The 16,326-nt window shown below is 38.7% G+C and overlaps 1 protein-coding gene across 3 annotated transcripts in view; it reads left to right on the top strand.

Annotated features, from left to right (window-relative positions):
• The window catches only part of LOC114663692 (protein spire homolog 1-like), a 98,369-nt gene that overhangs the window by 43,937 nt on the left and 38,106 nt on the right, over positions 1-16,326 (top strand). For all 3 annotated transcript variants that reach the window (XM_028817601.2, XM_051935969.1, XM_051935970.1), the window contains exons 3-4: positions 7,315-7,554; positions 9,959-10,084. In XM_028817601.2, the coding sequence (XP_028673434.1) occupies positions 7,315-7,554; positions 9,959-10,084 (366 nt within the window). The remainder of the gene's footprint in view (positions 1-7,314; positions 7,555-9,958; positions 10,085-16,326) is intronic.

Raw genomic sequence — 16,326 nt, 5'->3', positions numbered from 1 at the left:
GAAATGACACCTTTTATTGGCTAACTACATAGATTACAAATGCAAGCTTTCAAGAGAACTAAGGCCCCTTCATCAGGCTGGGATAGGCTCCAGCTTTCCTATAACCCTGCTCAGGGTAAAACTGGTTTAGGAAATGGGTGAATGGATATTATGGAATATAATAATATATAAAATAAAAAAACTAGTGTAGAATGTGGTAGCAATATTACGAAAAATATCTTTGTCTATATAATAAAACTCTAATGTCTTTGAGTGTGCCAAGTCCCTCCGAGGAAAGTGATTGGTCAGTTTAGCATTGGCCTGATTGGCCAGTTATACTTTGGTTGTTCAGTCAAACGCAATCGAGACAGGAAGCACAGGATAAGGGAGGCTGAAACACACACAAGGATACCAAGGAAAGGCATAGGAGGAAAGCTAAGAGTCCCCTTTAAACCCAGGAATTAGTTTCAAGAATACAAATGATGTTTTTATGGCGGATAACTGGGCCTGTCAATCATTGCTGGTAGTTAGAAAGTGAAGAGGAGATGAGCAAGGGGCCTCAAAATGAGTCTGAGAAGCAGGCTTTACTGAAACGCGATCGAGAGGAGAGCAGCGAGCAAGAGAGGCTACCAAGGAAAAGCATACGAGAAACATTGATAGTACACTTATGGCAAGAGAGATCAAATATTTTTTAATTTAGTCTATTACCTGTCTATGACAGATGACATAATTAGTGGAAAATAAAATAGTGTAGAATGTGGCGGGTATACGACTGAACATAATACTATAGAAAATAGGCATTACAGAATATGATGGACATATTATTAGAATATTATTATAGAAAATAAGTAGTTTGGAATATGGTCAGAATATCACAGTATAATATTCCAGAAAATGAAATATACTGTATATTACAGTATATGGTATGCATATTGGTGGGAACATTACTAAATGCATAATACAATAGATATTAAATGTATGTAACAGAACATGGTGTGCAAACTACAGAATGTTATGCTACAGAAAATAAATATTTTTGATTATGGTGGAAATATCACAGATAATATAGAAAATCAAAAGTATTGTATATTGCACTATATGGTATACAGTACATATTACAGAGTATATTATTATTATATAGAAATTGAAATTACTATTACAGTATATTGTGCATATTACAGTATATTTTTATTTTTTTACAGTACTACATATTAAGTATGGAGGGAACATTATATAAATAATACTATAGAAATTAAATGTTTACAGCAGTGTATGGTGTGCATGTTACAGAATATATATTATATGACACAGAAATTGAAATTTCTATTAAAGTATATGGTATGCATGTTGCACAATATGTAGTATTAAAAAAAATGAAGTAGATATTCGGGAATATGGAGAGAACATAACAGAATACATAATACTTCAGAAGTGAAATGTATATCTCAATCTATGGTGTGCATATTACAGAAAATGAAAGAGATTAAGCTGAGTGATAAGCACACTTGATGACAGACACGAGAATCATTATGTACATTGTCCTGTTCTTCTTACTATTGTTAGTTTGTAGGAATGTTATTGGCTGCTTAAGGAAGTAAATCTAAAATTAAAGGTGCCATCAGGCATTAGTTACAGAATGTCAGTTAAATTACATGAACAGGGTTTTATGAAAACTGAAGTGAAAATTTAAAAATATTTTAAGCACGGCAAACAGAATTTATTGCAGAGAAGGCGTGGTAATGGTCTTGGCCATTTTCAAGTATGTACAAGTTGCTTTTCGTCACAAAAACCATGATTCAGCATGTCTTCTGAAAAGACAGCTTGTGCCTTTTGGCATTTAGGAGGAATTCCAGACAAGCCAAAGTTAAGTCATAAAGCACTCTGTTTAGGTCCATTCCACACTGAGAATGATAGCTTGACAAATGTTTGTACACATTATATTGCGTCACTGATAATGTTACAGAAAACATAATATTTTGTAACATTTAATAAGAAATCAGAAGACGGGCTCTGGGCCAGTGAGAAGCTTAGTTGTGGAAAAGTTTGAGCCGGCAGCATCAGGAAGAAGACATGAACCAAATCTGGACAGAATGGCAGCCCACTGTACGGCCTTGGGCAAATACCTGCGTTCACTTAATTAAATTAACCTGCCCATCTGTGATGCCGAAACTAGACTACCCAGCAAAAAAGTTACCTGGGAGAGTCCGCAAGTAAGAATTTGATTTTAATGTGTGCACTGACCGTAAACCTAACTTGACTTGACATACTGGAACTTTTGCATTGGATAAGTTGAATACTTTCTTCCATGTTTTTAGTAACTTAAAATCTACTGTGTCATAACCTCAGTATCATGACAAATTACATCATATGGAGATTGTGTTTTATTTCACTCTTCGAGATACAAACCACAATCTGAACACGCAGAGCTGGGATGACTGGCAGGTCTAAACTGATCCAGTACGAGTGTAAGTCGATGTGCCCCGTGACAAACTGACATTCAGTTCATTCGGGGTATCTGAGACTATTGGAGTGGACTCCAGTTCAACTTGACCTTGTACAGAATAAGCTGTATAAACTGTGTATCCATATAAATCATTATTATTACTGTTATTATTTGCCACATGCTAATTTGCACAATTCCAATCCGTTCCAGAGATGTCACTGTGATCCCCTCATCATCCGCTATGAATGCACAGATGTGTCTGTGAGCCACTATGTCTGCTTCTAATATTAAAACAATGTCTCAATAACATGCGGCAGTCATAATTTTCACTTATTATATAAATATTATTTCATCCCATTTTCACAGTTCTTCACAAATTCACTTAGATCATCAGTCAGGATTCAAGATGCTGCATACCATGAATAAAGATCCACTTCAGGGTCACTTCATGCGCATTCCCCACATTCACATCAGCAAATGGAACATAAGCAGATTACAGCAAGCGCCTTGATCAAAGCCACTGATTAAGTCAAAGGCTGAATCAAACATTATTTCATGGGAATGTGCGGCCTTGCTGTATGTATTCTGACAGAACTCCCTGTGAGAAGCACAAGAAAGACTTGAACTCTCTTAGACCTCTTGGCTGTGGTGCCAGGATACCTTCACTTCACAAAGAAAATCTCTGCCAGCTCAAAATTTAGGATAAAGATTACACAGTTAATTCTGCATATAATGAAACCTTTATGAAATGCGGATACCATCCTGAGTCTCTTACAAGAAGGGCTACAAAGCTCACGTAAAAAAGCTAAAGTGTGGAGACCCAGAAATGTATTTAGCAGAGGATTTGGAAAGATTAATAATCCTAATCTTCACACTAAAGTTCAGTTGATTTAACATAAAAATCTCTTTTTGACCAGAACAGTAGTATACATAACATGATTTTGACTGTATTATGTTATTGTTAGGGCAGTATGGTGGCATAGTGGTTCATGCACTGGCCTCAGATATCCAGTATCCTGAGGTTAAGTCTTAAATCAATCATCCATATTGAGTTTATATGTTCTCCCTATTTTTGCAAAGTGCAGGTGCTTTGTGTTCCCCTATGATGACTCGGACGCCACCACAAGTGGCAGCCTTTCCAGCAGCTCTGTGTATGACTTTATCTTTTTTTTTTTTACCTTTTTCCCTATTTTTCTCTATTTCACTGATCACTCCTACAACTCTCTTTTATTTGGACTTGTTCACTTGATACTTTTTGCAGTTTGTTATTGTTTCTTTTTTATATAATAAAGTATCTATCTATCTATCTATCCTGCCTACTATACTAAAATTTTATTTATCTATCTATCTATCCTGCCTACTATACTAAAATTTTATTTATCTATCTATCTATCCTGCCTACTATACTAAAATTCTATCTATCTATCCTGCCTACTATACTAAAATTCTATCTATCTATCCTGCCTACTATACTAAAATTCTATCTATCTATCTATCTATCTATCTATCTTGCCTACTAAACTAAAATTTTATCTATCTATCTATCTATCTATCTATCTATCTATCTATCCTGCCTACTATACTAAAATTTTATTTATCTATCTATCTATCTATCCTGCCTTCTATACTAAAATTCTATCTATCTATCCTGCCTACTATACTAAAATTCTATCTATATCTATCTATCTATCTATCTATCTATCTATCTATCTATCTATCTATCTATCTATCTATCTATCTATCTATCTATCCTGCCTACTATACTAAAATTCTATCTATCTATCTATCCTGCCTACTATACTAAAATTCTATCTATCTATCTATCCTGCCTACTATACTAAAATTTTATTTATCTATCTATCCTGCCTACTATACTAAAATTCTATCTATCTATTTATCTATCTATCTATCCTTCTATCCTGCCTACTATACTAAAATTTTATCTATCTATCTATCCTGCCTACTATACTAAAATTTTATCTATCTATCCTGCCTACTATACTAAAATTCTATCTATCTATTTATCTATCTATCTATCCTTCTATCCTGCCTACTATACTAAAATTTTATCTATCTATCTATCCTGCCTACTATACTAAAATTCTATCTATCTATCCTGCCTACTATACTAAAATTCTATCTATCTATCTATCTATCTATCTATCTATCTATCTATCTATCTATCTATCTATCTATCTATCTATCTATCTATCTATCTATCCTGCCTACTATACTAAAATTTTATTTATCTATCTATCTATCTATCCTGCCTTCTATACTAAAATTCTATCTATCTATCCTGCCTACTATACTAAAATTCTATCTATCTATCCTGCCTACTATACTAAAATTCTATCTATCTATCTATCTATCTATCTATCTATCTATCTATCTATCTATCCTGCCTACTATACTAAAATTTTATCTATCTATCTATCCTGCCTACTATACTAAAATTCTATCTGTCTGTCTATCTATCTATCTATCTATTCCCCCCCCCCCCCCCCCCCCCCCCCAACTAAATCCCTAATGGTAAGTAAATTGGCTGCTTGTGAATTTGAGTGTAGATGGGCCCATGTTTGTGTCCTGTGCTACACTGGAAGGCTGTCCGGGGTTCATTCCTGCTTTGTTCATAATGCTCCTGGGATAAATTGTGGCTTTCTGTGACACTGGACTGGATTAGGAAGGTTTAACAATGTTACATCAAAACAAAACCTAATGGACACGTACCATAATAGCTTACATCAGAGCAAAAGCTTCCTTTAGTTTGTTATGAAGCACAATACAGCATCTGTACACTTATATGAAATAAGCTGAGCTATAATATATCAGCCAGTCTTCACACCACAAGTGATGTGTCTTCATCGCTGCTGACCGACTTACAGTGGCCAGGATGTCAGCATCCTGTTTAAATTTTAAAAATAACAATCTCAAATTCGACACCAGTACGCTTCCATCAAATGCCAGTATACAGTACTGGTGCATACTGACCCAACTTCTGGTATAAAACTAATACTGTCCGAATCAGGCTAAAATTGTCTTTCCAGGACATTCTTTCAAAATCAGCCAATCTGCTTTTAGGTTAGCCTCTGACATCCTAATTTTAAATGTTTTAATAACAAAAGAATTTAAACAACAACAGATTTTCAGCTCCAGTTTTTTCCTCAATATTCTAGGATTATGTAAATAACAAAAGAAGGGGTTTATGGTTATAGGATAATACTAAAGCTGATCAGTTGATGGTAAATAACTACTACGCATTCACATTTCTGAAACCCATCTAACATTACTACTGTGTCCCACAAAGGCCACACACTCCATTACTTGGAGGACGTTTGTGGTCACCAGTCAGTTTAACATGACGTCTTTGGCATGTGAATGGAAAACCAGAGTAACTGGAGGAAACCCTCACCATCACAGAGGAAAGTACAAATGCCACAGTGACAATGCCCAGGCTGGAATGAACTGTCTCTGGAGCTATAAGACAGTAGTGCTAGTTACTGCACCATAGGAAATTAGTTTTTATTATTAACTCTCTGCATCGAGAGGAGTCAGATGAGGTGGCTCGGGCATCTGATCAGGATGCCTCCTGGACGCCTCCCTGGTGAGGTGTTCCGGGCACGTCCAACCGGGAGGAGGCCCCGGGGAAGACCCAGGACACGCTGGAGGGACTATGTTTCTCGGCTGGCCTGGGAACGCCTTGGGATTCTCCCAGAAGAGCTAGAAGAAGTGGCCGGGGAGAGGGAAGTCTGGGTATCTCTGCTCAAGCTGCTGCCCCCGCGACCCGACCTCGGATAAGTGGAAGAAAATGGATGGATGGATAATTAACTCTCACAACCACAGAACACCATCTTTGGCATTCTTTCTCAGTCTTTTCTATTATAATACAATAAAGCTTATCGTTTATTTTGAGAGAAAATCAACAAGACACATTTATGACTGTGTCATAACAAAAGACACAAGAAGATAGGAATGTAATTTTGTGACGTTAGCCTCTATTTCATTCATTTTTTTTTCTGAGTTTAGTAAATTTTTCTTGATACTTTGCTAGTTTTGATTATTGATTTTTTTTTTTTTTTAATCTTAGAGAATTCATTACTATTTTCAGTTTTCTCTTGCAGTGGGTTTATAGATTTTATTTTATTTATTTTTTGGCTTTGTTTCCAAGATGAGACTGCTTGTTGTTAGAGGACCTGCCCAGAGGTTGCGTCACGTGATGTCACAGGTGCAGCGTTATTTAAACCAGTGTAAGGTGGTCCTCAACATCCAAAACTTGAGATAAAGCATAAAGTTCTGTCTCTCTTTTGTTTAATTCTTACAGCTTCCAAATATGAACATTTCTTTGCCTTCAGTTCTGGATTAATAATATAGGATTTGGAGATCAGGATGGTTTTACTCAGCTATTTACATTAACAACGATTTTGTTTTGTAATAAGGATTAGTCACCTGGTTCCCTGTTTTCTTTAGTTTTGATGATCATTCCACTGCTCCCTCACCTCCTGCTCCTTTTGTATTTTCTTATGTTCAAAACAAATTGACAAGCGCCCTGTTGATTAAACTGATTAACTGAGGAAATTGAAAATTGGCCATAGATTGATTGATTCACATTACTGAATCTCGTGTTTCCTTAACCAAAACAATCGGATAAATTTGCAGCTAGAGAAATTCAACATTGTTCAGGAACACACTCAACATTGTAAGTTAATGGTAAATGGAAAAATCTGTATTAATGATGCCAGTTTTCCTTCCAGTGACTCCTAATGTTCTGACTTATTTGATTTGCCCATGAATATTTGTTACAAAGCATAACTTCACAAAGTTTGAGTGTCCGTACGGCTTATGCAATTTCAGCCAGAATCTCATCCGCTACTGTTTTGTGTTTTTACACTCAGGTTATTGAGTCCTTGGGTATTACAATCTATAAAGCGCTGGATTATGGTCTGGGGAACAATGAGGAGAGAGAATTGAGTCCTCCCTTGGAGCAGCTTATTGACTGCATGACTAATGTTGTGGAGAACGATGGGGATGCATGCAGAGATGAGGGCTATGAGGCAACCGAGGACGAGGAAGATGAAGAGAATAAGGAGTCGGATGAAAGCGTCACTGTGCGAGGCTACAAGGATGTTATCAAAGTAAGTATTAAATAAACTCTTTTTTTTTTTTACAGGATATAATAAACTTGCTGGATTTTATTTTTTTACCTGCCTTGCCAAGTGAACCCAAAATATAAAAGACCTGAAAGGCAAAGAAATGTTGACTTCAGGTAGTGGGAAACAATTTTGTTTTATGGCAGGTGTTTTGCATTATTCTACTAAACATAAGATGTAAATGTTAAAAGATTTGTTTCTTTCCTCCTCCATATACTATACATTTTGTGACATGGGTTGGAATTTCAACTTCAGTGGTTTACCATTTTAGGCATCACTGAACACAACATTGTCTCTTTCTGAGTGATGTCGTTCTGCTTGCGTGTATATGTCAGGATTTGAAATGAATCGCTCAAATAACTTGTCAAAGATGTTTATACTGGAAGATGATAGAAGCTTATTGAAATTTCAGCAAAATTGCTCCAATTGCTTTTGCTGTAGAAAGATAATGATTGTGCATTTTATTTTCACCATGTTTACCATGATGGACCTGTAAGACTTTCGTTCCTAACTCTACACACTCTGATGTCCTTGTCCTCTTAGGCAGTGATGCCTCTGAGTCTTCCCCTACTTTTTCTGTTAGTTTGATTCTGCTTAGATACAGTTTTCCCTTTTCCCTGAAAACTTGACACGCTTCTTGAGAAAGATGTTTAATTGTAACCATTTTTGAACCCAGGACTGCGGTACCATGCAACCCAAGAAAACAATGACAGATTTGCTTCTGCAATACAAAGGTTTCTCTAATAACCAGTTAGCATTTAAAGATGATTAATTAAGGAGAAGCTAAAGGAGTTGACCATTAAGAAACTGAAGGGAATGGCTGCTGAAAAATGGGGCTTTGCAGTCCTGTGTGAGTAATAAATTAAAAATCGGTCATTTCAAGTCATTACCAACACTAGTTAATGTCTTGGCAGTATTTTAAAATCAATTTAATGGATCTTGATTCAAGAAAAAGAAAACCAATTTATATGAAAAACATGAAAATTTCTGATGTGTCCAAACCCTTTGACTTGAATTGTGTATGTATATGTGTGTGTATATACAATAGCAGAAGCTGGCAGAAACAGAAACTGGACAAGCAGTCACTGCCCAGATAGACAGGAAGTCAGTGAGCAAATAGGAGAGGCGGCCACTGACCTTACAGTACACAGAACGATATGACTGTCTTCTTTTGTGTGGATGCTTGTAGATCATAAAGTACATTTTTAGTTCCTTAACTGGATTATCTTTTTGTTTAGACAGTTCTGTTGCACATGTTGTGTTACTTTCTTCCCCATAAACAGTAAAACATGACATGACATACCACATGCAAAAGTTCGCTAATGACACTGCTATCGTGGGCTGCATCAGGAGTGGGCAGGAGGAGGAGTATAAGAACCTAATCAAGAACTTTGTTAAATGGTGCGACTCAAACCACCTACACCTGAACACCAGCAAAATCAAGGAGCTGGTAGTGGATTTTAGGAGGCCCAGGCCCCTCATGGACCCCGTGATCATCAAAGGTGACTGTGTGCAGAGGGTGCAGACCTATAAATACCTGGGAGTGCAGCTGGACGATAAATTGGACTGGACTGCCAATACTGATGCTCTGTGCAAGAGAGGACAAAGCATACTATACTTCATTAGAAGGCTGGTGTCCTTCAACATCTGCAATAAGATGCTTTAAGACGGTTGTGGCGAGCGCCCTCTTCTACGCGGTGGTGTGCTGGGGAGGCAGCATAAAGAAGAAAGACGCCTCATGCCTGGACAAACTGGTGAGGAAGGCAGGCTCTATTGTAGGCATGGAGCTGGACAGTTTAACATCTGTGGCAGAGCGACGGGTGCTGAGCAGACTCCTGTCAATCATGGAGAATCCACTGCATCCACTGAACAGGATCATCTCCAGACAGAAGAGCAGCTTCAGCGACAGACTGCTGTCACTGTCCTGCTCCACTGACAGACTGAGGAGATCGTTCCTCACCCAAACTATGCGACTCTTCAATTCCACCCGGGGGGGGGTAAACGTTAACATTATATAAAGTTATTGTCTGTTTTTACCTGCATTATTATCAATCTTTAATTTAATATTGTTTTTTGTATCCGTAAGGTGCTGCTGGAGTATGTGAATTTCCCCTTGGGATTAATAAAGTATCTATCTGTCTGTCTGTCTGTCTGTCTTGCCTACTATACTAAAATTTTATCTGTCTATCTATCCTGCCTACTATACTAAAATTTTATGTCTATCTATCCTGCCTACTATACTAAAATTCTATCTATCTATCTATCTATCTATCTATCTATCTATCTATCTATCTATCTATCTATCTATCTATCTATCTATCTATCTATCTATTTAAAAAGGCATTGCCTTTTCTATAAAGGTTCATGTCTGGTTCACTTTTATTCACAGTTATGTGCTGCACACCTTCCAAGTCCCCTGGATGCTCCCAGTCACTACCAGGCTGTTTGTCGCGCTCTCTATGCTGAAACTAAGGAGCTGAGCACTTTCCTGGAAAAAATTAAAAATGCAAAGGAGGTATGTAATGTGTGTGTGTGTGTGTGTGTACATGTGTGTATTGGTGGTTGAACGTTTGTGTGCAATTCTTGTTTTTACCTAAATTTCAACACATAGAAGCATAAATGTTTTAAAACTCTGGGATCTGTATTTTTTTTTTTTCTTATTTTACTTTTATCGCAAATTCTACTGAGATAAAAACAGCACATTACGTCCTTAGTAGTTTGCTTTTGACAATATAACTTTGGGTGTACATCGTGCGGAGGACTAGTCTAGCCATTCATGGCGCACATTGTTGATGTTCCATGTAGTATCTTGTCGTGTCACTGCTGCGTTACCAAGCTATTACTCCCGACCCTACCTCCTGCTTATTTAGAAGGTCCAGAAAAGGGAGGCTGTGCAGTAGGCAAAGGTCATCACAATTTTGATTTTATCAGACAACCAGAAGTTTCTCCTGAAATTCTGTATGGCTTTTTGTTTTACTCTCACCTATCAACAACCATTTAAAAAGTGGAAAGTGCTACACATGGGCAAAATGAACCTCAATTTTAAATGCAAGATGGGAGACACTGCCCTATGGGAAGCAGCCTCCGAGATGGATTTAGGGGTTTACGTTGACATAACATTTTACATTCTGGAATGCACAGTGGCTGCAGGTTTTCAGTTTAACCAGTTTCTTAAATAGAACCGTTTATCTGCTAATAAAGCAGTATGTCTTTTGGGCTTAGTCTTAGTTAACTCCTTTGTTACAATTCAGTGCCCTTAACCGCTGTAGCAGTAGAGGCGTGGAGCCACCTCTAACACCCTCAGGTACCACTCCAGACACTGGATAAAAGTCCAATTATTATTTATTAAATAATGATACTGTGCACAAAGCACCCTCCACTCCACACTCATAAACTACAATAAACACTCTCAATAAACCAATCCTCCTCGCCCAGACACTTCGCCACCCTACCTCCCAGCTCAGCTCAATGTCTGGGCTTTCCCACAATCCTTTTATACACCCTGACCCAGAGGTGTTCCTGCCCAATCAGTCTACAGTTCCTTTTCTTCAACCCGGGAGCACGTCGTTTCTTCCTGTCACGTGACCGTGACGTACTCCCGGGTTATAGGGCACATAAGAGTCCACGAGCCCTCCTACAGCAACTCCCGGTGGCCCCCAAGGTATCCAGCAGGGCTGTGTATAAAAACTACATAGTCCATTAGGCCCTGCTGGAACTCGGGGCACGTCCACGCTGCTGGGAGAGCTCCTAGGGGGCCTGGGGGTGAGGGCCGGAGTAAAAAGCCGGCAATCCTTCACACCGCACATTTTAATATTACGCAGCTGCATTCATGTTTTAATTGTTGCCTGTTTTCTTTATTGACCATCAGTTAATAATGAGGTGCAAATCACAAAGGAGCCACCTGGTCTCCAGCTAACATTCATCCATTTAAACCTGTGTACATGCATCATGAAGTATCTGCATTAATACAATGTTTTGAAATAAATGAGACAGAAGGGAAGGATCAAGAGGTACAAAATCATACAGATAACGTTGTCAAAAAATGAAAAATCTGCAATGTGATAAAGATTTGTCTGGGAAGAATGAAAGCCCTCACAGCCCAATTGCATACCAAGTTTCATTATAAGCCAAGACTGACATTTAATTAAAAAACTGGTTGGAATGAAAACTTGCAGCCACTGTGGCCCTCCAGGACCGTAATTTAGGACCCCTGATATAAGAAATGTACAGAAGCCATTAAAAAGGCTAATTAAATGTTAGGGTGCACCTTAAAAACTGTCAATATAAATCAAGGGATGTTCTGCTCGGACTATATAATGCACTAATGAGATTGCATCTGGAGTTTTGTGTGCAGTTCTGATCTCCATGCAACAAAGAAAGACGTATGTACTCAAGAACACCAGTGGAAATTATGGGGAAGTGTATTTAGGACTTGAGCCAAAGAGCACTTTTTTTTTTCTCAAAGAGTTGTGGGAATCTGGACCAAACTGTGTCCTGTTCATCTCCTGATCCTGTCCTGTCGTTCTACCTGCCTGTTCCACTCCCAAGGCAGAACACAGAGGGCAGTGTGAACCAAGATCGGATGCAAACCCAATCAGGAGCCATGAAATGTAGATAAAAAATAAGATGTGTTTTACTAAAAGTTCAAAACCCCACCAGAACACTAAGTTGGAAAACTAACAATTGGGCAAAAACTCCCAAAAGTGCTTAATATGAAACCAGAATTCCAAAGATCATAAAAAGCAGAAATATCCAAATGAGAGTACCGTGGCTTTTACAGAGGTGGGATGCACACAGCTACAACAAAGGCCTCAAATTTTGCTCCTTCCTTCCCGCCCCTGACACGACTTCTGCCTGATTAGTGTTGCACAGCAAAAGATGCTGATAGGAGGGGTCATGGACCAATAATGAATAAAAAGGAGGGACTAGGGGCGGAGTCCAAGATCACTAATGGAACTCATGTCTCCGGCAAGTCCAGATAAAATCTGACACTCACAAAACTGCTTGAGGCTCAGCTGGTGGTATGGTGTGTGCGTCAGAGCAAACCTTGGTCATTTGATGGTTGGCAGTATTTAGTTTTACTGTAGCAACCAGAGGAGAATGACCAGAGTGGTTTGAAATGACAGAAATGCTACAGTAACTCAGATAAGCAGTCTGTACAACCTGTGGTGAGCAGAAAAGCATCTGTGAATACATAACACATCAAAGTAGGGTCAACAGGATGAATCCATGCACCCAATCTGCCTTGGGTCAACAGTTCAGGCTGGTGGTGATGGTGGTGTTATCCATCCATCCATCCATTTTCCAACCCGCTGAATCCGAACACAAGGTCACGGGGGTCTGCTGGAGCCAATCCCAACCAACACAGGGCACAAGGCAGGAACCAATCCCGGGCAGGGTGCCAACCCACCGCAGGACACACACAAACACTAAGCACACACTAGGGCCAATTTAGAATCGCCAATCCACCTAACCTGCATGTCTTTGGACTGTGGGAGGAAACCGGAGTGCCCGGAGGAAACCCACGCAGACACGGGGAGAACATGCAAACTCCACGCAGGGAGGACCCGGGAAGTGAACCCAGGTCCCCAGGTCTCCCAACTGCGAGGCAGCAGCGCTACCCACTGCGCCACCGTGCCGCCCCGGTGGTGTTATGGTGTAGGGAATATTTTCTCAGCACACTTTGGAACTGTTCATACCAGTCAGTCATTGTTTGAATGCAACAGCGTTTCTGAGTATTGTTGCTGACCACGTGTATCCCTTCATAGCTGCAATTTACCCATCTTCTGATGGCTACTTTTAACATGATAATGCACCATGTTGCAAAGCAAACTGGTGTCTTAAACATAACAATGTGTTCAGTGTTATTCAGTGGCTTTCCCAGTCATCAAATCAAAATCCAGTAAAACACCACTGGGATGTGGCAGAAGTGGAGGTTCGCAACATGAAGGTGTAACTGATAAATCTGGAGAAATCCCAAGATGCAATTGTGTTTACTTAGACCAGAATCTCAAAGAAATTTTTCTACCATCTTATGGAATCCATGCCACGAACAACTGAGGGTGTTCCGAGAGCAACAGGAGGCCCTACTTATTAGTATAGTGGTCTTTAAGAATTTACTCAGTTGAGTGTATATGCAGCTTTCATCCATTTTAATAAAAACTTGCCTTCCACCTGTTCTATAGGTGCCAGTGTAAATAATGCCACAATTATAAGAAATAATACATTTAGCCTTACATACAGTGGGTACGGAAAGTATTCAGACCCCCTTCAATTTTTCACTCTTTGTTATATTGCAGCCATTTGCTAAAATCATTTAAATTTATTTTTTTCCTCGTTAATGTACACACAGCACCCCATATTGACAGACAAAAAAAAGAATTTTTGAAATTGTTGCAGATTTATTAAAAAAGAAAAACTGAAATATCACATGATCCTAAGTATTCAGACCCTTTGCTGTGACACTCATACTGTACATCCGGCAGCAGACCCACTTAATCAAGTTCATGCTTGAGGAGGGTCAAGCCTTTCCTGGCAGTGTTAAGCACAAGGCTGGAACCAACCCAGAAATCAACCGACTAGAAATGGATGAGGCATTCACCAGCTTCAGGTATAATGTGCTTCACATTGCACTACAATCAAACTTCAACGCACTCACTTCACTCACATGGCCTCAGCATCAGAAACCATATGAAAGCAAATGTGCTGAGACAGATCTGCAGTGTTCGGAAACAAAAGGGCGCATTGTTGAGGAACTAAGCATGTGGGCGCACAGAGGGCCTCACAGATTTCATCCTGCTTCTGTTCCTTGTGTTTGATTCAGTTGTGATTGTGGCAGGTCTGTCACATGCCTTAGGACATCCTCAGTGCACCATGCTTGTGTCTTGGGAACATTTTTGTTTTGGAATTGTAAGTTAATTTTGGGGGAAAAAAAACATTAAGAAGAGTCATCTTTATATGGTGTCATGGGAACTGTTTATTTTTTTTTGTCCCTGCATCTTGTTTAATTATATATGGTTTATTATAGCAGATGCCTTTATCCAAGGGGACTTATAAAAGCATGTTCTATTACATACAAGTCTAATTAGGAGGTGCAAGCATTAAAAACAACAGAAAACAGATTAAAAAAAATTGAGCAAGAGGAAGTCATACTACCACTTCTCCTGTATAATTATACCTGCAGCTAGACCAAGACACACATCGGCATCCTAAACCCTTAGTCAATACAGTAGCATCTATTCTGCAGAAAAGATGCTAAGCAGGTACAAATGTTAAATGAAAAGGTGCATGTTCAAAAAGAAGCCTACACATGAGAACACTGGATGCAGTTTGAAAAGCCAAAGGGAGATTATACATCTGGTTTGGAGCAATAATGGGGAGGCAACCATGGAAAAAACTTTGACAAGCATTGCTCTAGACAGAAGTGACCATCGGCCATGAAAAGTAGCTTTTCTGCTAAATTTTGGCTTGTGGTAAAATATTTCATCATCCACCGTCATTAGACTTGAGCTCACACAAGACCACAGCCTAAGTTGTTTGAATTTCACATGTCGGCTGTAGTCGAAACTTCTTTATTTCATCATTTCATATTTCATGCACCATTACTAGGGTCTAACTCTAAGCTTTGACACATCTTTATAGGTTTCTTCTCTTTGGTCTCCAAGTGTCAACAAATTACAACAACTTCAATGCATCCTTAACTGGCCTGACCGCATAGCTTACTAGTAAATACTTGTGAGACGCGTCAGCCTGCTCATTATCCAAAAACCTTGTTGCGCAAATCTCAGTTAAAACTAATTTAGCTTTGTGGTTTCTACTCCATGGATCTTTCACTCACTGAGTCTCCCGATTGATCAAATCATTTAAACTGTAACAAGAAAAGATGCCTTTTAGATCTCCTACATCCATATTAAATTGTTTTAAAGCTTCCTCTTTGGTATTGACCATATTGACTGATTGCACTCTGCTGAGTTTTGTACAGTTAATCGAGACCTACATTTAACCGTGTCTTTTTACTTTGATGTTATGATGTGTCTTGACATTGTCCTGTAACTTTATCCCAAATTTGAATCTCCTAGTAATTTCCTTTCGTTACTTTATATTTATTCTCGTGTGACCTGTGAAGTGTTTTGTTTTTGTAAAGAAATGCAGATCATTTGTACAGCAGTATGACATTTTACATTTTTAAAACGAAGGAGGCGGTGGTTGATCTCGGGAGAAGTTTTGCTCCAGGTGATGACTGGCACAACCTCCAGCAGGTCTGGTTCCTGGATTTCCTCCATTTTGCTTATTGCCATACAGTATCTCTTGCACTTTGTCACATTCTGCCACACTTGCTAAAAAACTGCTATGCCAGAGCCCTGTTTAAAAATGATAGCTCAGCACTTAACATGGATGTGCCATCAAGCCTGGCCACCAAACTCATAAACTTTAGACTTTGTGCCACTCCCAGAAACTGGAAATTTGGATTTCCTAACTGATCGACCCTAGTATGAATTGATTTTTAGCATCACATCCACCACACTGGCGTCCTATAGTGGAGAGTGTAGTCCCCACTATGACTGTCTGAACAGACACATGAATAAGAAATTTCAGTTTCTGATTTTAATAAATTTTTATATCTTTCTAAGAATGTTTTCACATTGTCATTACTGAATGTAGACTGATTCACATCAATTGCAAATTTGTCCATTTCAAATGAAATCTATAACAAAATAATGAGGTCTAAATACTTTCCAAATTAACTGTATGCTCCCT

Source organism: Erpetoichthys calabaricus, chromosome 13 (assembly GCF_900747795.2).
Source record: "Erpetoichthys calabaricus chromosome 13, fErpCal1.3, whole genome shotgun sequence".
Taxonomy (NCBI): Eukaryota; Metazoa; Chordata; class Cladistia; order Polypteriformes; family Polypteridae; genus Erpetoichthys; species Erpetoichthys calabaricus.
The sequence above is the reverse complement of the archived record's forward strand: the minus strand, read 5'-3'. Positions and strand labels throughout refer to the sequence as shown.